We start from the raw sequence: 25489 nt of genomic DNA, 5'->3' as shown, positions 1-25489 counted from the left end.
AATCAGACCAGGTGCATTGTTCAAAAAATGCAATGCAGTCAAATAAACTGTAAAGCTCACTCAATACAGCAATTCATAATCCAAGGATCTCCTGCATGAGTTTAACTTTTGCTTCACAAAACTAAATGTTTCTTTAAGTTTGATCTTCTCGTGTTTTGTTTTGTTATCTTATTTTTTTTATGATCCAGTAGAACACACTGCCTACTAAAACCAAACATAATACTATCGTACTGTAGTTCCAGCTCCAAAATGTGAGCATTTCTTTAGACGTCAACGTGTTGAAAACGTAACGGTAAAAAAAAAGTGACTTGAAAAGAGTGACTCCTTATTTTATATTGTTTGTTAGAAGCGAATTGATTTATTAAACTTGCACCACAACTAAAACACAAAGGTGTGTCTACTCTTTACTCTGTTGGGTGATGACAAATACAGTGGAGCCTCGGTTTTCGAACGTCCCAGTTCTCAAACAAATCGGTATTCGAACAAAAAATTCAAGATTTTTTTGCTTCGGCTGTCGGACGAAATTCGGTTGTCGAACCTCGCGAGATGAGCCTAGAGGACCCGCATGCCAACTGACTCTGTTCGTTATTACATTCCCGTTACCCTGAGGATTGCATCACCTCAAATGATGCCTCCAAAGGAAGCTAGCGGGAGCAGTAAAGCCATCCCAAAACACAAAGACGCTCCTAAAGCAATGCGACAGTGAGCGCCCCAGCTTGCTGCGGTTACGCGATCGGACCAAATTAAGCTCCTGCGCACTGAGGTCCACTTAAATTTTGGAAAGTCCATTAGGACTTTAAAAATATCTTCTAAATTTTAGCAACCGCTCTGTCACAATAATGAAACGTGATTCAGAATTCAAAGAATTCACTTCTCGAACAGCCTTCTGGAACGGATTGTGGTCGAAAACCGAGGCTCCACTGAAAACCAAAAATTAGGTATAACAATAAATTTGTATTATGAGCCTCATTGTTAGCCTCACCTTGCTGACTACACCAGACCAGGTTAGGTGGGTTGATCCACTCCTGAATTCTGAAGCCCAGCTCGCGAGACAAAACGTTGATTGTAGCAGTCTTTCCACACCCCGATGGTCCTCTTAGAAGCAGTAGTCCACCCTGCCAGGAAAACAGGCAATATGTGGCAATGAGTGCATGCGCACATATGCTGTGTGTGCATGTAAATGCATGCATGTATTTAGTAGTGTTCAGAAGATATTAAGATGAGGAACTATCTCCTCTCCTCCATGCCATTTACAATGAAGCCCTATCGACCAACTATCTTCCACCAACATTACGACAGGCCGATAGGCTCCCAAAAATGTTTTACCACAGATCATCTCAATGGACAAAATAAAAGGTTCATAAAAGGAAAAAATTCCACCTCTAATATTAGAAGAAGCAATCAGAAGAAAAACATTTTTATTTTCCCCAAGGCAACCTCTTTTCATCCACAGCAAACCTTTTCATTGGAAAAAATTACGAAAGACATTGTGAACATGCTATGTGAATAAAGTCGTATTCCTATATATGTATATATAGAGAGTGGAATAATTTAATACAAATAAATAAACTACTTTTTTTAAATCCAAAATAATCAACTTGACTTTGTTAACGGTTTTAGAATAGCTCTATAAATATTGCAACAATAAGAACAAAGACACGTTTAAAGACACTGCTGTTCTGGCATGGCAGCTGAGTGGTGATCACAGTCAAGGTGTCACGACTTGACTGTGTATTTTATGTTGGTGAAAACGAACAATCCAGGTTCTCTGGGATTTCCATCAGTACACAAACGCACCACGGTTGTCAGAGCGTCACTGTTATCAAAAGCACACAGCAGCAAACTAAATATGCGTTGATGCAGAACAATCAGACCGACACAACATGAAATCTCAAGATTCTCCAATTAGCCATGCCAGCGCGATTCGCAATTGGATGACCGGGCCTTACGCTAACTGACCAGTGGTTTGGCAATGCTATTTACAATTTGCTCCTTAATTAATATTGGAAAATTTCCCACGGCACAGCCAAATAGCTCTCATGGCACACCAGTGTGCCGCGGCACAGTAAACATTTTTACTTTACTTTATATCTAAGTGTAGATGTTACACAAACTTTGCCCTCATTCTTTCAGAGACAAAAGAAGAGTTGGGCTTGCGCTTCCCAACTTCCTTTATTATCCATGCATGCATAAGGAGCTGACAATACTTGACATCTACCGTAATTTCCGGTCTATAAGCCGCTACTTTTTGCTCAAAGTTTGAAGCCTGCGGTTTGTCGTCCAGTGCGCCGTATCTATGGATTTTTCGTGATTTTTGTGATGACTAGATCACTTCTAAATTCGTAAAAAGACTGTGGACCGGTGTCAGTAATGTCCGTCCATCCGCCAGGCAAATACTGCCGTATAATTGACACAAAGAAGAGAGAACAAGATCAGGACGGACATTACTGAAGAAAAGAAGCTTTTATCCACAAACCCTCATTATGGGGGACAAAAGAAATGCATGTGACACCACTTTTAAGTTAAAGGCAATCAATTTGGCTCTCAACGTAGGAGCAACAGCTGCTCAAACATGCATTGTAGAGGTTTCTTCCGGTCATTAGGGGTCACTGGGCTATTGTTGATGACATCTTGTTGCGTCACCCTTTTCTTTATTTATTTCCCGGTCACATCTACTCTGGAGCTATACGTGGAGCTTGCTAGTTTAATGTAACTTAGCGCTTTGTGCATGAATAAAATTAGCATGAACAGACCCTCATCATGGAAAATGCTAGAAGAAATGCATAAAAGCGACAACAAAAGAGACTGAGAAAGTGTGCGGCAAAGTATAGCTGACCCTATTCCAATCCGACACTGAGGAGGAAGACTTCAATTGTTTCAGTGCACAGGAGGAAGATGAAGACGGCTCTCAGTAACTTTTACTGGTATTTTTTTTAACCGGCCCTGTTGGTGCTGTCTTACTCCCGCATCTCAGTGACTTTTACCGGTATGTTTTTTTATCCAGCCCTATTAGTGCTGTGTTACTTCTGTGTTGCTGTGGTATTACTGCCGCGTCACAGGCAGTGTTTGGAAAGAAATGTTAAGGTATGTTATTTAAACTTTAAAAAGGCTTTCTGTGTACCGTCTTTCTTTGTAAATAACTTGCATGCACATGCAGCTTTTAGTACGATGCAGCTTATTTATGAAAAAAAAACCAAAGATTTCCCCTAATTTTTGCTTGTGCATCTTATAATCAGGTGCAGTTTATAGTCCAGAAATTACGATAACTACTTTTAACTTATACTTCATTAGCCAACTGGATTTTGTGTTCAAATGAGAAGTCAGAAGCACAATATGTTCACTAACGCTCGACATGAGTCTACCTTTAATTTGGGCCAGTTTTTCCTTCTCTTCCTTTTCTGTACTCCTTGAAATTTTGACTGTGTTGTCGCGACTGATTACCACGATTCGATTATAAGATGATTTTTGATACAGCTTTGATTTATGTATAATAATGAACTTATCACAACACACATTTTTATTTGTCCAACTAAATATTTATCACGAAGTGTATTTATAATAAGAAAAAAGTGTTGAATTAACTTCTATTATATTTTATTAAACTAATAGGAATGCATGCTAACAATATAATACAAGGAGCTAAGGGGTCGCACCCAAAAGTAGTATGATGCAAACCTGCGCACCATTTTGTAAAAAACAAGAGAGGGAGGAATAAAGCCAAATGATGACAATATCATCATCTACGTACCATAGTGAGATATTTTGATTTATACAGGCATCCATCCTGACCCTAACAAGTTTAAGGCTATAAACTTGGCTCCCCTGCGCAACAAAGTCAAACTGGAGACCATATTGGGCATATTCACCGACCTTTCCGGATTTGCCACCAGACTATCAGAAGCAACAGCCTCCTTGAAACAGCTGTTAATTATTAGACCCGGGAACACAGGGCGGAGAAGAAAACAATTACAAAGAATAAAACAATGGACTGAAATTAATTTGTTAATTTAATATACATATGAGACGACTGTTTTATTAATTACAACGTTAAATTAAAAAGGCAAGGAATTTCTTAAAGATGGATTTTCCACAGAAGAGGTACCGTAATTTCCGGACTATAAGCCGCGTTTTTTTCCATAGTTTGGGTGGGGGGGGCGACTTATACTCAGGCTGTCTTGGTATATGAAAAAAAAAAAACTCGACAATAAAGCAGACTTTGACTTTGATAAAACAACCAAATAAACAAAAACAAAAAACTACATCTGAAAAAAAATTATATTTTCAAACGAAACTGGATGAGGGCGCTCTAAATTTCACCGTTGGCCGTGACTCATCAACTGGGTGGGCTTAAGAAAAATGGCACCAAAAAGAAACTCATATTTTCCAGGTTACAAACTTCAAGTTGTAAAATATGCAGCTGAAAACAGTAATCGAGCAGCAGAAAGAAAGTTTGGAGAACCGTGATGTACCAATGGATTACTATTGCAAGTGACGTCAGTGGCACGGCGCGGCGCGTTGGTTGTTTACATAAAGGACAAACGTACCCACGTAAGGACTACCGGCATCATTAGCAGTGATCATTTCTAAGTGACACGGAGGACAAAGAGTTTGAAGGAATTAAGGATTTGGAGCGACATAGAAGGTTTGAAAAACTATTATGGCTTTTACGCACGCCCGGTCCTACTCTACTGAGTCGGGGGCCGGCGCTCGGCCGAGTGGCTGTCCGCGAACGGTGCATGGGGCTCGGACATGGCCATTACGCACGCCCGGTCCTATGCCGTGGAGCTCTCGTGTCTGGAAGTCCACGCCGCCACACGCTTGGAAGTTTGTTTTGTTTAATAAAGAGCCGTTTACCAAACCCACGTCTATCCTTGTACTTTGTTAACGCTACAATATAGTTATATACTAGATCTGTGGAATAAAGACGAGGCTGACGACAGGGCGCACGCGCGGCAATGTTGACAAAGGACGAGGAATTTGATCGATGGATTTAATGGATTTAAAGTGCACAGATGGTTTGATAATATTATTGCTTATATTATAGTTATTTGAAATATAGTTTATCTATCGTTATATGAGCCTGTGGAATATTTTGAAGTGCAAGCGCCCTCAGCCGCGCGCACCCATTGTTGACAAAGAACGATCGATGGATTTGATGAATTGGAGTGACACCGATGATTTTATAAACGTGTTATTCATGTAATCGTTTTCTTTAATAACTCTATGTTACGTCAGGCCCATTCTCAGCTCTTCGTTTGTGTTTGTCACGTTAGCATACCTATCGTTTAGCCTGTTGCTATCGTATCGAACGATCGATGGATTTAATGAATTGGAGTGACACCGATGGTTTTATAAACATGTTATTTATGTAATAGTTGTCCTAAATCACTCTATATGTTACGTCAGGCCCATTCTCAGCTCCTCGTTTGTGTTTGTCACATTAGCATACTTATCGTTTAGCCTGTTGCTATTGTATCGAACGATCGATGGATCTAATGAATTGGAATGACACCGATGGTTTTATAAACATGTTATTCATGTAATAGTTGTCCTTAATCACTCTATATGTTACGTCAGGCCCGTTCTCAGCTCTTTGTTTGTGTTTGTCACGTTAGCATACCTATCGTTTAGCCTGTTGTTGCTAACGTTTAGCCTGTTGTTGCTCGTTCACGACTGTTTTTGGTGTGGGATTTTGTCGAATAAATTGCCCCCCAAAATGCGACTTATACTCCGGAGCGACTTGTATATGGGTTTTTTTTTCACTTTTTGGAGCATTTTATGGCTGGTGCGACTTATACTCCAGAGCGACTTATAGTCCGGAAAATACGGTAATAATTATTTATCAAGACTTCAAAAGAACTATATTAAGTTTTCCTTTTGTTTTATTTACTACCCATACAGATTTTATTTGTATCTATTTAAATTTACTTTAATTTATATGGGTATGTATCCTTTAATCTAACGTTGACCAATAATATGCAACCTTAATTTCACATCTCCCTTCAGTGGGAGAACAGTTTCCAGGGTCATTACTAACACAGAGTTCACACTGAAAGCAGTAAAGATACTAATGGTGTCCGTACAGCATACTTAAAGATTGCTATTCACACAGAGTGGGGTGCGTGAGCTTTATGTGTCCGGAAATCTGCACCTGCGAGACCACAAGATTAACCCTTCATGCTGAAGAGTTGAGTTCACTCAATAAGAACCGTGTATATACAGATCTACTTGTAAACAACGGCCACACTTTACTTTCATTCACATTGATACGCTTTTTGTATATTATTTCCAGGACTTTGGCTCATCAACCATGGGTTTAAACAATGTGTTTAAATAGTGTCGTTTTGTCATGTTTAATGTGTTTTTATTCATATTTATTAATTGCTTAATGTATTTATACGTATTTCACAATTTTATTCATATGTTCAACAACATTGTTTTCTCTGAAATGGGAGGTCTCTATTTTGTAGATACGTAATGTTTTTAATGAATTAAAAAAAAAAAAAAAAGATTACAGAAATGTTTTATTTTGAAATATACTGGATCAACCTGACATGCTGATGTCTGACTTCCTGTCTGGTCCTTGTGTGCATCTGGTTAATCTGCATGCCGAATCTAGAGAAAAAAAAGAAACCTTGCGGAGGCCTTCCGGAGCCCCCAATCCAAATACACACAGCACTGCAGCTGCTGTGAACTGACACGCAGAGTCAAATGCTTTCTTTTCCTTGAGGCATCTGTACGGAGCCTGTTCCACATCCCTTTTGCCTTCAGTGTGAACTGTGAGTAATTTATTTAGGTGATAATAGACTGAGTCTTCTTGTTTTTCTGCATGAAAAAAAATATTAATTTCCTCAGATAATAAAACATGTATTGATTTTATTTATTTACCGTAATTTCCGGACTATAAGCCGCGACTTTTTTCCCAAATTTTGAACCCTGCGGCTTATAGTCAGGTGCGGCTTATATAAGATTTTTTTTCGTGATTTTTGTGATGACTTGATCACTTTTATACACTCGTAAAAAGGCTGTGGACCACTGTTGTGCGGTATCTTGAAGAAAAAAACAACAACAAAAATACTATTTTGAAACACTACTATGGCTGCTGCTTATTCTGCCTGTGTTGCCTGTGACTTTTATGAGCTTTAGTAGGAATGCACGCGAGGTGACCTTCGTCAAAGGGCTCTAAACCCTTTCTCTTACTCTGCCATGTGACTCAGAAATTACACAAAGCAGTGGCGCTGTTTGGACCATCTGCATTGTATTAAAACCCAATCAATCAGGATTTAAATTCAATTCTTCTGACATTTTGCTTACCAAAAACAAGTTGTAATTAATGTGAACTTTTAATGCATTTTATTCAGAAGGTTACTTTGAACCCTGAGGCTTAAATGGCGGCGCGGCATATTTATGGATTTTTACGGCTTTCTGTGTACTGTCTTTCTTTGTAAAAAAACTCATGTGCTCGTGCGGTTTATAGTCCGGTGCGGCTTATGTAAGAAAAAAACTAAAATATCCCTGAATTTTAGCTGGTGCGGCTTATAGTCCGGTGCGGCTTATAGTCCGGAAATTACGGTATATATATTATACATGTGTTTATTACGTCGCGCCTTTATTACTGTATTGTATTGTTCCCTGATCTTTCTAAGTCTAGTATTGAAGGTCTACAATTGGTACAAAATGTTGCAGCGAGACTGCTCACAAGGACTAGCCAACTTGCATTGGCTCCCAGTCCACGCAAGATGTGACTTCAAAGTTCTCTTACTAAGCCCTAGTTGTACAATATGTTCTGTCCCGAGACCTTTGTTCGCACAACGCCTGCGTTTAAAAAATCCAGGAAAAGAAGATCCCGAGTTGTTGAAACATTTTTCATGAAATCAGAGGATTTTTGCCATAAAAAATGAGTCTGTGGGACACGAGCAGCTAGATGACGCAGGCTCAAGAAAGGCTCCTACCTCGCTCTATAACTGAGAATGAGAACTTAAAGTGATACCTGTGATGGTTCTGTGTGGAGTTTCAGCCAATTCTCCACTTCTTCTACCTTCTTCTTGTGAACCGCTAAATCAACCTACAGGAAACAACACATTAAACATAAGAAAGCTAACAGCTGCTGTAGTTCAACATAGTGTACTTTGCACACAACTCTGTGATAGAACAATCTTGGGCCTTTCTTCCAAGGAGTGACCAAGTAGGAGCAAGTACCAGTGAACCAATATATCGACATAGCGGTATGCTGCAATATTTCTTCGCCCGATCAATTGTCGATGCTCACTTGTTAAGTATTGATCTTCTAAATCAATATTATGCTGCTATAAAAGCCTCCATTCATTTTCCATTGCCAGGTTATTTCGTTGTAGTCAGACAGGGAACGCTTGTTGCGTCAGTAGTTGTAAAATGGGTGGAAACACCAACACAAACCACATACACGCAAACCAGAACATGGCAGAGCCCAGCGAGGAAAAGACGTCTGAAAGAAAACTTAAAAGTACTAATGTTGCTGTTGAAAAGACAGTAAAATTAAACTGGGAGTAATTTTTATTTCCTGTTAGACTTAGCTAATGGCGAGCATACCAAATACTAGCGTTAGGCTTCAGCGTGATCTGAGCCAACAGATATCAAAGCCTGTGGGGAGAGTAAAGGTGGTAGTCTCGCTCTCTATGTGAATGTTAGGTGGTGCCACCCTGGGCATGTGTGCATCAAGACTTCCATCTACTGCAGTGACATTGAATTTTGGCGGTGAGCCTGCGTCCTCTGGCCGGTGACTTCGGACAAGCCATTGCTGTTCTTGTTTACGTTCCTCCGCGTGCTGACACAGGAGTAGCGTGTGACGACGTCCACTCCGCGATTGCTGACCTGAAGACGTAGCACTCTGAAGTGCTGCTGCTGATCTCCGGGGATTTACCGTATTTATTCTAGGGCGATAATTAGAGAAGGTTTATGTCCAACGGGGGGGGCGGGCGATGAATAGAGAACACTTTTTGTCTGATCGCCAAGGGGCACTGAAATGGGCGCTATGTATATTTTCCTTACGTAGTATGCAATACCTGCATCTCACTGGTGTTCTTAACACTAGAACAGCGGCTGTTTTGATCTACCTCTAACAGCGCTCTATCGATGCGACACGTTACCAACGCACATCACATGTTGCGCACGTCATGTTATCGCGATCGTCTTGTTCGAGCGCACGCCCCGATAACGTAATTGTGTGAGGATATTGTAGCGGAATGACGAGTGTAATTGTATCATAGTTTATGGAGAAAAACAATTTAAAAGGGACATTTGATGTGCTGTCAAATCAGTCATATTTAAACTTGCGCAATGACGTCGGCATGCCGTCGCGGAGGAAAACTTAAGTTTTGGGGGAAATTTTTACCAGCATGGGCGATAATTAGAGGTGTCAATGTTTTTTATTTATGTCATCGCTAACACACACTGGGCGATTATTAGAATATGGGTGATAATTAGAATAAATATGGTAAATCATGTGACTTTGGACAAGACTGTACCTTTGTACAGACTACTCGCCTGTTCAGGAAGCGGTCGCCTGAGGCTGAGCAGTCTCTAAGAGACTACTTTGGGTCTACTAACTGGGATGTGTTGCTGGTGCCACATATTGAGGATATCGAGGAGGCTGTTGACTGTACCACTGAATACATCAACTTCTGCATGGATGTTGTGGTTCCAGTACGGACAGTGCACTGCTATGCCAGTAACAAGCCGTGGACTACGAGTGGGAACAAGGTCTTCCTGAATTGAAAGAATTGGGCCTTCATGGACGGTGATGAGCGGTAGCTCAAGCAAATGCAGCTGGAGCTCAGGGTTGGCTCAAGGTGGCGACAGTCACTCGATAGGAAGAAGTTGGAACAGAAGCTTCAGCGGAACAGCATGAAGGAGGTGTGGGACGGGATGAGGTTGATCACCGGCTAAGGTCCAAAAAGTCAGTTAGTGGTAGTGTGGAGAGGGCAAACCAGCTGAATGACGTTTTTAATAGATTCGACAACACCTGCTTGTCTTTGCCCTCATTCCCGCCGGCCCCTTCTGCTCCCCAATCTATCCCTGCTCCATCACTCAGCAGCAGGCTGGAGGGTGATGCCCTTCTGCTCAGGGTGACGGCAGCTCAAGTGAGTGGGCAGCTGAGGAGACTCCGTCCTGGAAAGGCTACGGGTCCAGACAGGGTCTCTCCTCGTCTGCTGAAGGCCTGCGCTCTGGAACTGGGTGACCCTCTGCAGCATATCTTTAACATCAGTCTCGAGAAAGGTGTGGTGCCTCAGCTGTGGAAGACGTTATGCATTGTCCCTGTTCCGAAGAAGCAGCGACCTGCGGAGCTAAAGGACTTCTCTCGTGATGAAAATTCTGAACTGTTTGCTGCCTCACCACCTCAGGCCTCAGGTTCGGCATGGTCTCGATCCTCTACAATTTGCATATCGGGAGAATGTAGGGATGAGGATGCTGTTGCCTATATGCTGCATCGCTCTCTCTTACCTGGAAGGGAAAACAGGCTGTGAGGATTCTTTTCCTGGATTTTTCCAGCGCCTTTAACACATTAAGCCTGTGCTCCTGAGTGACAAGATGTTGGTGATGGACGTGAGCTCACACCTGAGGGTATGGATCATGGACTACCCGATGGGCAGACCTCAGTATGTGCGCATGGGAGGCTGTAATTCAGGCACGGTGAGGAGCAGCGTAGGAGGACTGCAGGGAACGGTGCTCTCTCCCTTCATGTTCACCCAATGCATCTCTGTCCTCCAGTACAATTCTGAGTTCTGCCATGAGCAGAAGTTTGTGGACGACACTGCTATTGTTGGCTGTATTAGAGAACGACGGGAGGAGGAGGACAGAGGCCTGGACTGGCGCTTCGCCGGTTGGTGTTGCTCCAACCACTTGCATCGAAACATCGCCAAGTCCAGGGAAATGGTGGTGGATTTCAGGAGGCCCAAGCCTCGTCCTGAGCCAGTGACTATCAATGGAGACTGTCTAAAGATATCTTTTAGTGTTGCTGGATGACAAACTCCACTGGTCTGCGCATGTTGACACTTTGTCCAAGAAAGGACATTGCCGGCTGTACTTCCTTAGATGGTTGGCGTCCTTCAATGTCTGCGATGTGATGCTGCGCATGTTTTATCGTTCTGTTGTGGCGGGTGCTCTCTTCTTTGCGGGGGGGTGCTGGGGGGCAGCGTCAAGAAGAGGGATACCTCTCGCCTGGTCAAATTATTGAGGAAGGCGGGTTCTGTTGTGGGCACGGAGCTACCGGATCGGGCACAGAACAGCGGGTGTTGGCCAGGCTGCTGTCCATCAAAGACAGCCCCGTCCACCCACTGTACAGCAATGTCACTGGGTGGAGGAGTGCTTCAGTGACAGGCTGTTGACACCGTCTTGCTCCACGAAAAGGCTGAGGGGTTCATTTCTTCCCCGTGAAGTGAGACTTTTTAACGCGTCGCGGGGGTAAGGGGCACGTTCACAGTCATGACACTGTTTATTATTAATTTGATCTATTTCATTATCAATTATTATTATAACCTATCTGTTTAATATAAGTTATTCTCTTCCTCTCTTTTGTTATTGTTTTTGTCGTGTCCGATGTTTATATTGTCGTGTCATGTAGTTAAATGCTGGCAAATGAATCCCTCACCTCGCTGGGGATCAGTAAAGTATCTACCGTATTTTTCAGACTATAAGTCGCGTTTTTATAGTTTGGGTAGGGAGGCGACTTATACTCAGGAGCGACTTATATGTGAAATTATTCACAAATTTTTACTTGATCATTAACACATTACTTACTTACCAGTATAGTTGATCACTTCACATGTTATTTTCACTTTAAACCGCATGAAGGCGCACTATGGCTGTGGAAACTCTTGGGAGTTTAGGATCAGGGGATGTTTGAGAATATTTGTCAATTTTCGCACATGTCCTGAGTGTTGTTAGTCACCTAAATGTTGAACAGAGGCTGAGATGTACCAAAGTCAAATTCCTTGTTTGGCATGCTCAAACATGGCCAATAAAAATTCTTGAATCTTAAATAATTGGAGCCTCACTGCCAATGAGTTCCATTCACTGACTTCCGAAGTCAGAAGATTTAATGATTTGGAGTGACACAGATGGTTCGATAAACTTATTTATGTTATAGTTATTTAGAGTAGCAACGTGTATGTTGTTAGATTTCAGTAGTTTCCAATTGTCTAGCGAGGCCGTGAAGGCAGCAGGGGGGGAAGAGCGACCCAGGGTGCTTGCTTGGAGCACACATACATGTTGAGCTCTTGTTTTGTGAAATAAAGAGCCGGTTACCAAACCCATGTCTTGCCTGGTACTTTGGTAACACTACAATATAGTTCTAGTATAGTATAGTTATATCCGTAGATCTGTGGAATAATTGGAGCCGCAACTGACGACGAGGCTGACGAGGCTGACGTCAGCAGCGCACGTAGTTCCGGAGTGAATAGCTGGGTTTTTTTTTTGTTTTTTTTTAAGTGACACAGTGGGGGAAGATTCGGATGGATTTAATGATTTGGAGTGACACGGATGGTTTGTTAAAATTGTTGTTTATAATACATTTATTTGATATATGTCGTCTGACGTCAGCGGCCCACGTAGTCAACAGCTGTGTTGTTTTTTCTTTTCTTTTCTTTTTTTAAGTGACACAAGACGAAGATTCCGATTTATTTAATGATTTGGAGTGACACGGATGGTTCGATAAAATTGTTGTTTATATTATTGTTATTTGAGATATACCGTAATTTCCGTACTATAAGCCCCCGTCACGTGCAGGGAGACCTATAGGGGAAGTCACGTGCAAGGGAAGCCTATAAATATGTCATCCTGACACAGAGCGAAGCTGCTCTTTCTGGTCAGGGTGATGGCCCTGTTGCTGCCCGGAGTAAAGAACGGCGTTTTGACGAAGATGAATTTTTTCATTCTTTTTGAGATTGAACCATCATCTACTAAGATGAATTTTCAGAGTCTTCAAATTGGACTTTGTCAAATTTTAAGCTTCGAGGAAGGCAGAGGAGACAGCTGCTTCGGGCAGAAAGGGGAAGACGCCAACGTTACGGTGTTGGCTAATCTACTCATCGGCAGACCTTTCCTCTTTTTAAACGGAATTCGGATTTTGGAACAAAGGAGAGCCGATCACTCGACTTGTTCAACCAAATAGGATTTTAGACCTTTTGTCTCCTCTTTTGTTCTGAGATGGCTGAGTGGAATTCATTGTTGTTTTTTGACTCGTAATTCTTTTTCTTGCTTATTCATTAAATTTGTTCTTAATCCTTGATTCGGTTTTCGATTATTTCGTATTAACTATGTTGAGCATGGTTTTATATGCAGTAATTAGAACTTAAAATTGTCTTTATTTCCCTATCATATTCTTTAAATCCGTTCAATTATTTTTAAAGTGAAGACAGCTTTAATCCTTAACATCAGGTGTTGTCAGATCTGCTTCGAAATGGTTATCTTAAGATCAGCTGGGGCGAATGCGCACTAGTGTAAATAACGAATCCCTGAGGCCTTAAAGACACCTAAATATATCCGAAATTTTACAAAAACCTCAAATCACAGAAGGGAGCCATCAGTATGGCGCGGTTATTCTGACGACGTGTCTCAATTTTAAGTTACTCGACACGAGCGTCATTTGACTTCAAAGGGATTGGCGTCATAAAGATATTATACTGATTCGTTTAGAATTAATTTAATAAAGGTGGTTAGCAATTCAGACGAGTCTCTTTACCCCCGGCTTATTTAACCCTTTGATGGGAAGCCGGTGGCTTAAATATAATACGTGCAGGTTTGACAACATATTTTTGGCAACATGGTGGAGCACTGGTTAGCACGTCCGCCTCCCAGTTCAGGGGTTGAGAGTTTGTTTTCTGCGTGTGTTTTCTCCGGGTACTCCGGTTTTCTCCCACATCCCAAAAACATGCATGATGGTCGGACTGAACACTCTAAATTGCCCATAGGTGTGAGTGCGAATGTGAATGGTTGTTTGTGTGCCCTGCTATATGGCTGGCAACCAGTTCAGGGTGTCCCACGCCTACTGCCCGATGACTGCTGGGTTAGATAAATGTACTATTATCCAAAGTGATGTTGTAACCAATCTTGGTGCTATATTTGACCAAAATCTCTCCTTTCAAAAACACATTAAGAACATAACTAGAACTGTGTTTTATGACCGCTGAAATATTGCGAAGATTCGTTATTTCAACCCGTGATGCTAAAATTATTGTACAGCGTCCGGCAAAATGACCTGACACATTTGTAGGTTTAATAAAATGCAAATAAATTAAAGAAACAAAAATGTTTATTTTTTATTTTTGATAAGTACATATCATGCCATTTTGTTTTGTTTTTTTGTTTCATTGCATTTTATTTTTGTTTTGTTGTCGAATAATGTTATTTTGGTCTTACCACTGCCACATTTTCTGGAGTTCTGGCGGTGCGAGGTCGGCCGGTTGATTTTCATTTCAATGCTGATCCACTGGCTCTGAAGTTAGTAACCCATAACAAGATCGGGTTTCGAGCAGTCTACCAAGTCTGAAGCGCAAATGGAATGCTCATTGTGTTACAGTTACAGATTTGTTCTTGATAAACATTTCCACAATGAAAGTGCGATGCTCACCGGTCCAATTCATGTTAGCAACTGGAACGAAACGAATCAAAATTATTCGAAAACTAAACGAAAATTAAATGAAACAAAGTGAAACCAAATGTGTTGTGTTATATGTACTTTTCGGGGAAAAAAAAACAAAAACTTTTTTGTTTCTTTAATTTATTTGCATTTTATTAAGCCTACAAATGTGTCAGATCATTTTGCTGGACCCTGTACATACGTCTGTTACGTTGCGCCTTGATTGCTGTAATGTATTGTTCTCTGCTCTTCTTAAGTCTAGAATTAAAAGTCCACAATTGGTACAAACCAGTGCAGCTAGACTGCTCACAAGCATGAGAAAGTTTGATCATATTAGCCCGATAATTGCCAACGTGCATTGGCTCCCGGTCCACTTAGGATGTGACTTCAAGGTTCTCTTACTAACCTATAAAAGACTGCGTGGCTTAGCGCCGTCCTATCTTGTCAACCTGGTTGTACCTTACATTCCATCCCGAAACCTTCGCAAAACTGTTTTGCAATACAGTATTGGTATTGAGGTGTTTCATGCAGGTATAGTCAAAGGTAACAGTAATGTCGAAATTTTAGTAACGTGACAACGCCACCTGGTGCGTACAAAAAATGCACTGCACAGTAAAATTATTAAAGATGATGACCAACTGAAGTGGTTAAGTCAATTTAATATCACATATTTAAAGAGCAAGAATGTGTTCATTTATTTCTTTATGAAATTTCTACTGGTACAATCGGGCTATCTTCAGTGAACTTCTAGCAGCCTGACAGTCATGTAGTGGCTGTGAGCAACTTTTAGTGTAGAACACTGAAGGTATTTTCAGTTAACCATATGAGCTAACAAATGCAAAATAAAGTAAAATATGTTTCCATCCAACCAACCATTTTCCGCTTTGTCCCCATGGGGGTTGCGGGCGTGCTGAAGCCTACCCCAGCAGTCATCGGGACACCCTGAACCGGTTGCCAACCAACCGCAGGCCACACAGAGACGAACAACCATTCGCACCCGCACCTAGGGGCAATTTGGAGTGCTCAAGCATGTTTATGGGATGTGGGAGAAAACCCATACGGACGCAGGGATAACATGCAAACTCCACACAGGGAGGGCCAGAGGTGTAATCAAACTCGCACCCTCCTAACTGTGAGGCGGACGTGCTAACCAGTGCGCCAACCGAGCCGCATGTTACCATTCATCAATAGTAAATGTAAATGTATTTCATTGATTCACAATGAGTATGAAAAGACCAAACCAAATATTGATGTCGATAGTGAAAATTGCATGTATGCGTGTTGTATGCATGGTGTATGCGTGTGTGCGTGTGTGTGAACATGCATGTGCGTGAGACGTATGGATACTTACTTTAGAATATGGCCTGTATCTGTCTATCCAGGGTTCATCCTTATCCTTGTGGCCAGAGTGTACCTGTCGGTACATGGTACAAGGGTCTGATCTGCCGGTCTCTCCTTTCCTTGTGCGAGGCCTCATTGGTTCAATTTGGGGGCCCAAAACTTGACTCCTTATCTTTTTAGAATCAATTATGTTATGTCGTATCAAATCAATGAATGCTGGATCCACCCACCTGTAAGGCAGATCACATTTCACTTAACTTTTCATTACAGCAGTTCTGTCTAACACACATTCAGATTAGTATAAAATGATTAGTAAAGTATATTTTAGATGTTTGTGGTTTTTCATTTAAATGCAAATATTAATCAGCCCACATCATGTGTATTTATTCATCACACACAGTCCCTTTACCCGTTCCTTAAAACACTATCACCAAGGGAAACAGAGGCACCCTAATTGATGGCCAAACCAAGACTGTTGGAGTCAGCATTGATTGATTGATTGATTGATTGATTGATTGATTGATTGAAACCTTTATTGTCCTCTCTGGGGAAAATTAGTTGTCAAACAGCTCGTGACATTTAAAAAAAAGAGGAAGACAAACAGAAAAAACAAAGTTCACAATGCAATAAATATAACACACTGCTGGTCCAATAACATGCAGTGCAAGCTGGTAGTTTACTAAAGTGCATCATGTGCAGATAAAAAGTCCCAAGTCTCTAGCTCCAAGTCTCCCCGCACCTGCGGGCCTGATTGTAGAGTCGGAGTGCAGCTGGAATAAACGACTGTCCAAATCTATTTGTGCTCTGACGGGGGAGGACAAATCTGTTGCTGAATTTGCTCCTCAGATGGATGTGTGAGTGTCTCAATTTATTTGAGTTTGGTTTCAAGAAAGGGCACTGGAATTAGGATGCAAGTCACCTGCCCAAATCTAGGGATTGACTTTACCATAATATCCATTTATAGCCTAGGACTTTATTATATTAGATTATATTAGGACTTTTAAAAAATGACCGCCTGAAGCAACTTTCTCTTCTCATGACGACTTTTCCATACATGACTGTGGTGCTTGATAACAAGGGAACAAAAAGGAGCACACCGGAATGAGCCGTCATAATTTTCAGCATTTGTTTTCATTACATTACACGCAACATTCCCCATAGTTTACGTCTCACAACAATCTAGTGGAGTTAATTCCCCTATGCCTAATCAAAAATAGGTTGAGGATAATATTACCAAATCAAACTACCTTTAGTCAAACGTACTCAGCAAGCCACATTATCTATAATGAAATTCGACAATGAAAAGGTGGCAATATTTCTCACCTTTATGATTGCGCAGGGTACTTCTGACTGACGACGAAAATTGTCGTAAATTGCGCGACAGTTAACGTAAACTGCACTGACACATCGATTTACGGCAAATGTGTCGTAAATTGTGCGACAGTTAACGTAAACTGCGTTGACATATCAATTTATGGCAACGTTTTTATGTGCAAAGGCAATTTCACCCGAGACTTCTGACAAAGTAAATTACTGCAGAGCTATCCCTGGTGTTATCTTTCCAGGTCAGTATGTCAAGTAATGCCAAACGCAAATATTTAGCACAATATTGCAAACACCATAGCATGTGATTTATGTATTTATTTTCAATTGGTCAAAGCAAATATTTAGGACCATATTTCAAACACCGTAGCATGTGATTTATTTATATATTTATTTACTTTGAATTTCAGGTTGCTGTTAACGGCACGCGTTGGGTGCTCTGTATAAAAATGAGACAACCAAACATCTTGATAACAGGTTCGTTAAAGCCTCGACCATGTTACTTTTGTGTCTTTGTCTTTGTAGATCACATTTACGACAAAAGTAATACAGCAACAACAGCGACGCATTTATCAGGGATGAGAATTTTCCACGGATCTGCGGATTTCCGTGTGTTTTTTTCCGTCGAAAGTATCATTCTCGTGAATCGTGTAAATTCGTTGACAACATGTTGTTTATATTGGGGGGGCGTTAGCCTCGGCGACTCGCGAGCATTCGCACGCCCGCCGTGACGGCATCTTACGGAAATCGGCTTGCTTCTGTAAATCTCACTAACTGGCAGTACTGACGCGACAACATCCGCCTTATTTTCGGCAGCATTTTGGCGCTACTTTCGTCACATCATTTTTCCTTAGTTACGCAGAGAACTAAGTGTTTTTAAACCGCCACAATGTGAATTTGCGATTGGGTTTTCTTCACTTGTAGACGAGTCATTTACAAACCGGATTCGGTTGAAGTTGTGAAATTGTGTAAAATGTAAATAAAAACTAAATACACTGATTTGAAAATACTTTTCAACACCTGCGTATAGCTGGCCCCCCACCCCACGCAAAATTTAATGAAAATAGTCTGTTTCGTTTGTGCTGGTTTGTGCCGTAAAATAATTTCGTTTGTGGAGCAACGGTTTTCTAGTTATAAAATATTATTTTATAGGTCATCCAGAGTTCACCCAAAAGTGGACCCAAAATGGTACCGTTCGTTTGTGCTGCAAAAACTTTCGTTTGTGCTGCTACGGTTTCGTAGATATTACACATTTAATTTATTGCGACCACGTCACCCAGCCCCCTATTTTACTCCAAATGGACCCAAAATGGTACCGTTCCTTTGTGCTTAGTTTGTGCTGGTTTGTGCCGTAAAAATGTTTGTTTGTGTCGCAACGGTTTCGTAGATATTACACATTTAATTTATAGTGATGACGTCACTCAGCTCCCCATTTACTTCCAAATGGACCCAAAACGGTATCGTTCGTTTGTGCTGCTATGGTTTTTTAGTTATGAAACATTATTTTATAGGTCATTCAGACTTCACCCAGCCCCTCATCTGCTCCAAATGAACCCGAAATGGTACCGTTAGTTTGTGCTGGTTTGTGTCGCAAAAAAATGTGTTTGTGCTTCTACGGTTTCGTAGATATTACACATTTAATTTATAGCGATGCCGTAGCCCCCCATTTTACTCCAAATGGACCCAAAATGGTACCGTTCCTTTGTGCTTAGTTTGTGCTGGTTTGTGCCGTAAAAATGTTTGATTGTGTCGCAACGGTTTCGTAGATATTACACATTTAATTTATAGTGATGACGTCACTCAGCTCCCCATTTACTTCCAAATGGACCCAAAATGGTATCGTTCGTTTGTGCTGGTTTGTGCTGCAAAAATGTTTGTGCTGCTATGGTTTTTTAGTTATGAAACATTATTTTATAGGTCATCCAGAGTTCACCCAGCCCCTCATCTGCTCCAAATGAACCCGAAATGGTACCGTTCGTTTGTGCTGGTTTGTGTCGCAAAAAAATGTGTTTGTGCTTCTACGGTTTCGTAGATATTACACATTTAATTTATAGCGATGACGTAGCCCCCCATTTTACCCCAAATGGACCCAAAATGGTACCGTTCGTTTGTGCTGCAAAAATTTGCGTTTGTGCTGCTATGGTTTCGTAGATGTTACATATTTAATTTATAGCGATGACGTCACCCAGCCCCCCATTTTACTCCAAATGGACCCAAAAGGGTGCCATTCATTTGTTCTTCGTTTTTGCTGCAAAAATTTTTGTTTGTGCAGCTACGGTTTCATAGATATTACACATTTAATTTATAGCGATGACGTCACGTAGCCCCGTCCCCCCATTCACTTCCAAATAGACCCAAAATGGTACCGTTTGTTTGTGCTGGTTTGTGCCGTAAAAATGTTTGTGCTGCTACGGTTTCGTAGATATTACACATTATACTTATAGCAATGACGTCACCCAGACCCCCATTTTACTCCAAATGGACCCAAAATGGTACTGTTCGTTAATTTATAGCAATAACGTCACGTAGCCCTGCCCCCCCATTCACTTCCAAATGGACCCAAAATGGTACCGATTGTTTGTGCCGCAAAAAATTTAGTTTGCACTCAGTGAATCATTCAATTTGTCATTTATTTAATATTAATTTATTTTCTAGAGATGTCAAATCCTTGCTCCATGGATTGTTAATTAACCATTTGTTTGTGCCATTGCAATTTTTCATTATTAAAATCATGCATCTTCATTAACCCCCTGTCATGTACGTATTTTAGAATAACAATTTTTCACTTGACATCCTGATAACTCATCAATTCTTACACATTTATTATCCAACTAATTACCATGCAAAGTGACCTCTGCAGGCCGGTAAGACATATCGCAACAGGGTGGCGAAAAACAAAGACATGCAACTTTTTCAAGCGACAAGTGCGCATCTATCTACGAAGATTTAATAACAGTGAGTGACAGAAAGCGGAAAAACATGTATGGCGGGCATCACAGGCAAATAAACTGATGGACTTCGGAGACTCTGAGCTAAGCCACCTGCTAAATGTGGCCACCCTGCGCAAGGCAAATCAAGAGAAAAATGATTTGGCATTAGGTGACAAAAATCCAGTTTTCTCATTGCAGATGTTGAAATACAGTGCACCTCACAGTGACAGCATAAAAGACATTGGACTTGACAAGTCACTATTGGAGTCAAACACAAATGCATGTGTACAAGAGCCTGAAGAAATCCCTCCCAATATTATGTGTTGATGCAACTGGCTCAATAGTTAAAACACTGATGAGACCGAATGGCATGTCTGGCCATATCTTCCTGTATCAGGGTGTTATGACAGGCCATACCAGCTCCAGTGTCCCTGTCGTGCAGATGCTGTCAGAGAAGCATGATGTTAATGCTATCACACAGTGGCTGAAAGAATGGATCCATGCAGGTGCACCTGTTCCTAAAGAAGCAGTGAGTGACTTTTCTCTGGCGATTCTTGGAGCTCTCGTCAAGGCTTTTACCCCTCATCCTGATCTGAAGAGCTACATCAATGAGTGCTTTAACATTTTACGTGGGAATCAACTTGGACATCTACCCCCATGTTTTGTCAGGGTAGATTTAGCACTCTGCATTAAGATGATCTGCCGATGGGACTGCGTGAAAAACAAAATACCTCGTGTTAAGGATTTCTTTGTCAGGTCAATAGCACAGCTTCTTAAGTCACAATGTTTGCAACATGCAAAAGAACTTTTTCGTGCTATCACCATTGTGGCATTGAGTGAAACAAAGGGTAATGACAGTTCTGGAGCCCCTATCCCATCAGAAAAGTGCAAGAAATACTCGAGAGCGCAAATCGCAGAAGAATTTGTCCCCATTTCAGATGAGGAAGTTGAGGGACAAGAACCAGGTGATGCATTAAATCAGCACATCCATACTAATGTCCGACAGTGGCTGACAGAAATATGTGAGGAGAGCAGGTTACTTGCCCTGGCTAATGGGGATTCAGACAACATCCACTTCCTCCCTGAGATTATTCACCACATAACAAGACTTGGAAGTTATGTACTTGCCACTCTGGACAGCAATAATGGTCCCTCTCTTTAAAAGCACCAGCATCACTGCAAGTTCCGCAGCTGTTTAACATAAAAAAAAAGGCCTTTTCGTGTAAACAAAAAGGCTCAAATGTTTATCACTACTTAATTGTTAATTTGATACAAATGACTGAATTTGATATTGAATTATGTACAAAATAAATAAATGTTATATTATGCAGAATATGCACAGCGTAACACTTTACAGGGAATATTATATAATACAACATAATAAAAATTTCAGAATTACCGTAATTGCCGGACTATAAACCGCACCGGATTATAAGCCGCACTAGCTAAAATTTAGGGATATTTCTTTTTTTTTCTTACATAAGCCGCACCGGACTATAAGCCGCACTTGCACACGAGTTTTTTACAAAGAAAGACAGTACATAGAAAGCCTTTTTAACGTTTTAATAACATACTTGAACATGTCTTTCTAAACATTGCCTGTGACGCAGCAGTAGTACCGCAGCAACGCGGAAGTGTGCACGCGAGTTATTAGCAAAGAAAGACTGGACACAGAAAGTTTTTTTTAAAGCTTTAATAACATACCTTAACATTTCTTTCCAAACACTGCCTGCGACGCGGCAGTAATACCACAACAACACGGAATTAACACAGCAAAATCACTGAGACGCGGCGGTAATGGCGGCGGTTACACAGCAGCAACACGGTAGCACAGCACGAACAGGGCTGGTTAAAAAAAACATACCAGTAAAAGTACAAAAAGAGCCGTCTTCATCTTCCTCCTGTGCACTGAAACCAAGTCTTCCTCCTTAGTGTCCGATTGGAATGGCGTTAGATATCCTTCGCCTCACACTTTCTCAGTCTCTTTCGTCGTCGGTTTTATGCATTTTTTCGAGTGTGAAGAGGTTCTGTTCATGCTAATCTTATTCATGCACGAAGTGCTACATTATATTAAACTAGCGAGCGACACGTATAGCTTAAAAGCGGCATCATATTCATTTATTTTATCCCCCATAATGACGGTTTATGTATAAAAGCTTCCTGTCTTTGTGTTAACGTGGGTGTGTGCGTGATGCGCGAGACGATCGCGTCTTCTTCGGCGCATTATCTCTTCTTCGTCTGTCTCATTCTTGCTTCCTGCTAGAGCGCCCCCTGGAGAGCGGAGGCCGTAAAAATCCATAAGTACGCTCCAGAGTAGACACAAGATAATGTCATCAACATCGACTGCCTTTGGCTTAAAAGCTGCATCATATGCATTTATTTTGTCCCCCATGATGACGGTTTGTGTATAAAGGCTTCCTTTCAGTAATGTCCGTCTTGATCGCGTGATGCGCGAAATGTAAACAAAAACTAGCACGTCTTCTTCGGCGCATTATCTCTTCTTCGCCTGTCTCGTTCTTGCTTCTTGCTAGAGCGCCTCCTGGAGGCCGGAGGCCGTAAAAATCCATAAGTACGCCGCGCCGCCGTTTAAGGTTCAAAGTAACCTTCTGAATAAAATGCATTAAAAGTTCACATTCATTACAACCTGTTTTTGGTGAGCAAAATGTCAGAAGAATTGAATTTAAATGCTGATTGATTGGGTTTTAATACAATGCAGATTACTTCACTGGTTTCTTTTATATCAAACAAGTTATTATCAAACAACTTGTTTGATTTAAAAGAAACCAGTGAAGTGATTAAAAAAAGGAAAAACAAGATGAACTTAGTACAATTACAATGCAGATTGTCCAAACAGCGCCACTGCTTTGTGTAATCTCTGAGTGATATGGCAGAGTAAGAGAAAGGGTTTAGAGCACAGGTGTCAAACTCAAGGCCCGGGGGCCAGATACGGCCCACCACATCATTCTATGTGGCCCGCGAAGACAAATTGTGCATCAAATTTGTGTGTCATTACTAGAATTGCAAATTGTCTTCACTTTTAATAATAGCTTTTTTTAGAAATATTTGACCAGTTTTTACTCGTCTGATTTGAAAACGAGTTATTTGTCAGTTTGTTTTGTAGCTTTTACTGTATATAATAGTGTTAAGAGTAAAAGTGATCAAGTCATCACAAAAATCACGAAAAAAATCTTATATAAGCCGCACCTGACTATAAGCCGCAGGGTCCAAAATTTTGGAAAAAAGTCGCGGCTTATAGTCCGGCAATTACGGTACCTGGAGTTGTGCAGCAGCCTCAACAGCCACTCTGTCATAGGTCTCCTCTCTGTCCTCCGACAGGATGGGCAAGCTTTTAAACCGAGGGTCAAGGACAGCAGCTATGTGAAGAGTTTGCTTCTCCTGCTTGCTGCTGTATCTCTTGCTGAGGTATGGCTCTCTTTATTTCCCTGACCAGTGGAGACATCCCAGGACTGTCCTTTGTCTCATTGAGGAGTTTAGCTTGCAGAGGAGCAATTAGAAAAATGGTGGGGCTTCTCTCTGTTGACATGACGGTTGTTGCATCCTTGAGGGGCTTGAGGGCTGCTATGATATCCTCAGCATTTGTGACATCAGCCTCACTGAGTGTACATAGGTCTTTCTCTGATCTTCTCACTTGAGGGGAGAGGAGTGTGGCGGTGATGGCAGGCTGCTGCTCCAAAAACCTGCTCACCATCTCAAAGGCACTATTCTATCTAGTACAGCAGTCTACCTTCAGTATGCGCTTGGGGATGTTAAGCAGCTTCTGGTTCTCTTCAAGCTGATGTGCACCGACTGTGCTGCAGAGGAAAAAAGTGCCGATGCGTCTCACTCTTCCTAGCAGTCTGGCCACACTTGGCACCTTCTGGGCACGTTGAGCCGCAACGTTCAGCATGTGGGCGTACCATTTGAGATGGCTGAAGTTACCCATCTGGGCAGCGACAACCATATTAGCTGCGTTGTCTGTAACTAGAACAACTTCTCTATTTGCGATGTTCCATTCATTTAAAGCACTGCTTAGCAGTTCAGCCATATTAGCACTCGTGTGGCTTTCATGCATTACTCTTGTTTGAAGCACGTGTGCTTTCAGCTCTCACTCATCGGTTATGAAATGCTCAGTTAGAGTAACAAATGACTCGGTGGCTACAGACGTCCACGCATCACATGTAACGGCGACTCGGTCTGCATTTAACAGCGATGATGTTATTTCTGCTTTAGTCTGCTTGTAGAGTGCCGGGACGGCCATGTCGGTGAAATAGCGTCAGGGTGGGATGACGTACCTCGGCTCCGTTGCCTCCATCATTCTCCGAAATCCCCAATTCTCTACAACCGAGTACAGTTGCAAACCCATTGGAATGAATTCCGCCATGCCTTTCGTAATTCGCTTGGCCTTTTGCGATGTGTTTGGCAGCTTTCTCAGAGCGTCCTCAATTGTTCTCTGGCTGCTAGTAGCAACAGCAGCAGCAGGCTTTCCCACCTCCTCTGTAGGGTGGAATCGTGCTGTGTGACTTCTCATCTTCGTTGTGTTTCCAAAGTATTTTATTTTAGCACGACAAATCTTGCATACAACGTAGGTTGTTCTCCAATTCATTTCCTCCGTCAACATTATAGAATCCAAAATGATTCCACATGTCTGCTTTTAAATTTTCAGGAGCAGGTCGGATCCCTCGGCGAAGTGGGTTGAATATCTCAAGCTCAGCCATGTTAGTTGTTTTTTTTCTGGAGGAGTGTACTGCGGAAGTGTGCTGAGTGTGCCACTGTGCTCTCGGTCCGTTCCGCATAGCGTCTCGGAGAATGCGCTTACTATATTTTAGTTCCGCTTTACTTGGCATATTTAAATAATCGGAATTTGGATGTTTGCGAATCGTTCTCGATTCTTCCACGTATTCCAAGTATTTTCAATATCTTGTGTGGCCCCCACGAGCCTGTATGCATGCTTGACCACGTCACGGCATGCTCTTAATGAGAGAACGGATGGTGTCTTGTGGGATGTCCTCCCAGATCTGTCTAAGGCAGGGGTGGGCAATTAATTTTTACAAGGGGCCACATGAAAAACCTGAGTTATGTCAGAGGGCCACACCAACGATAATTTAAACCTGCTCAACTTTATTCCATTGTAATATGCACTAAATAATTTATTTTAAATAGCTAGTACTGGTAATTAGAAGACTACAATTATTCTGTTTGTATTTATATTAGGCTATGTTAAATTGTGGTGTATAGGTCAAATAAAAAAATTATTAATCACTACAATTTATTCTTAATTTCT

At 41.4% G+C, this 25489-nt stretch overlaps 2 protein-coding genes and 1 pseudogene across 9 annotated transcripts in view; 1 reads left to right on the top strand and 2 right to left on the bottom strand.

Moving 5' to 3' along the window:
* rad17 (RAD17 checkpoint clamp loader component) overlaps nt 1–17431 on the bottom strand; it is a 99940-nt gene extending 82509 nt beyond the window's left edge. For 6 of the 8 annotated variants that reach the window (XM_088376893.1, XM_088376895.1, XM_088376898.1 and 3 more), the window contains exons 1-4: nt 17279–17431; nt 15966–16185; nt 7991–8065; nt 983–1115 (exon numbers count right to left, since the gene is read on the bottom strand). In XM_088376893.1, the coding sequence (XP_088233019.1) occupies nt 983–1115; nt 7991–8065; nt 15966–16091 (334 nt within the window). In that variant the 5' untranslated portion in view covers nt 16092–16185; nt 17279–17431. The remainder of the gene's footprint in view (nt 1–982; nt 1116–7990; nt 8066–15965; nt 16186–17278) is intronic. The other 2 variants (XM_088376894.1, XM_088376899.1) reach the window with 2 other exon arrangements.
* ak6 (adenylate kinase 6) overlaps nt 17364–25489 on the top strand; it is a 28836-nt gene continuing 20710 nt past the window's right edge. The window contains exons 1-2 of the mRNA XM_088376902.1: nt 17364–17520; nt 17689–17755. Coding sequence (XP_088233028.1) covers nt 17728–17755 — 28 coding nt within the window. The 5' untranslated portion in view covers nt 17364–17520; nt 17689–17727. The remainder of the gene's footprint in view (nt 17521–17688; nt 17756–25489) is intronic.
* Nucleotides 23473–24169, bottom strand: LOC148398502 (E3 SUMO-protein ligase ZBED1-like; annotated as a pseudogene).

Source organism: Syngnathus floridae, chromosome 5, assembly GCF_059516105.1.
Source record: "Syngnathus floridae isolate MCC-2025c chromosome 5, RoL_Sflo_1.0, whole genome shotgun sequence".
Lineage (NCBI taxonomy): Eukaryota > Metazoa > Chordata > Actinopteri > Syngnathiformes > Syngnathidae > Syngnathus > Syngnathus floridae.
This window is presented reverse-complemented; position numbering and strand designations above follow the sequence as displayed.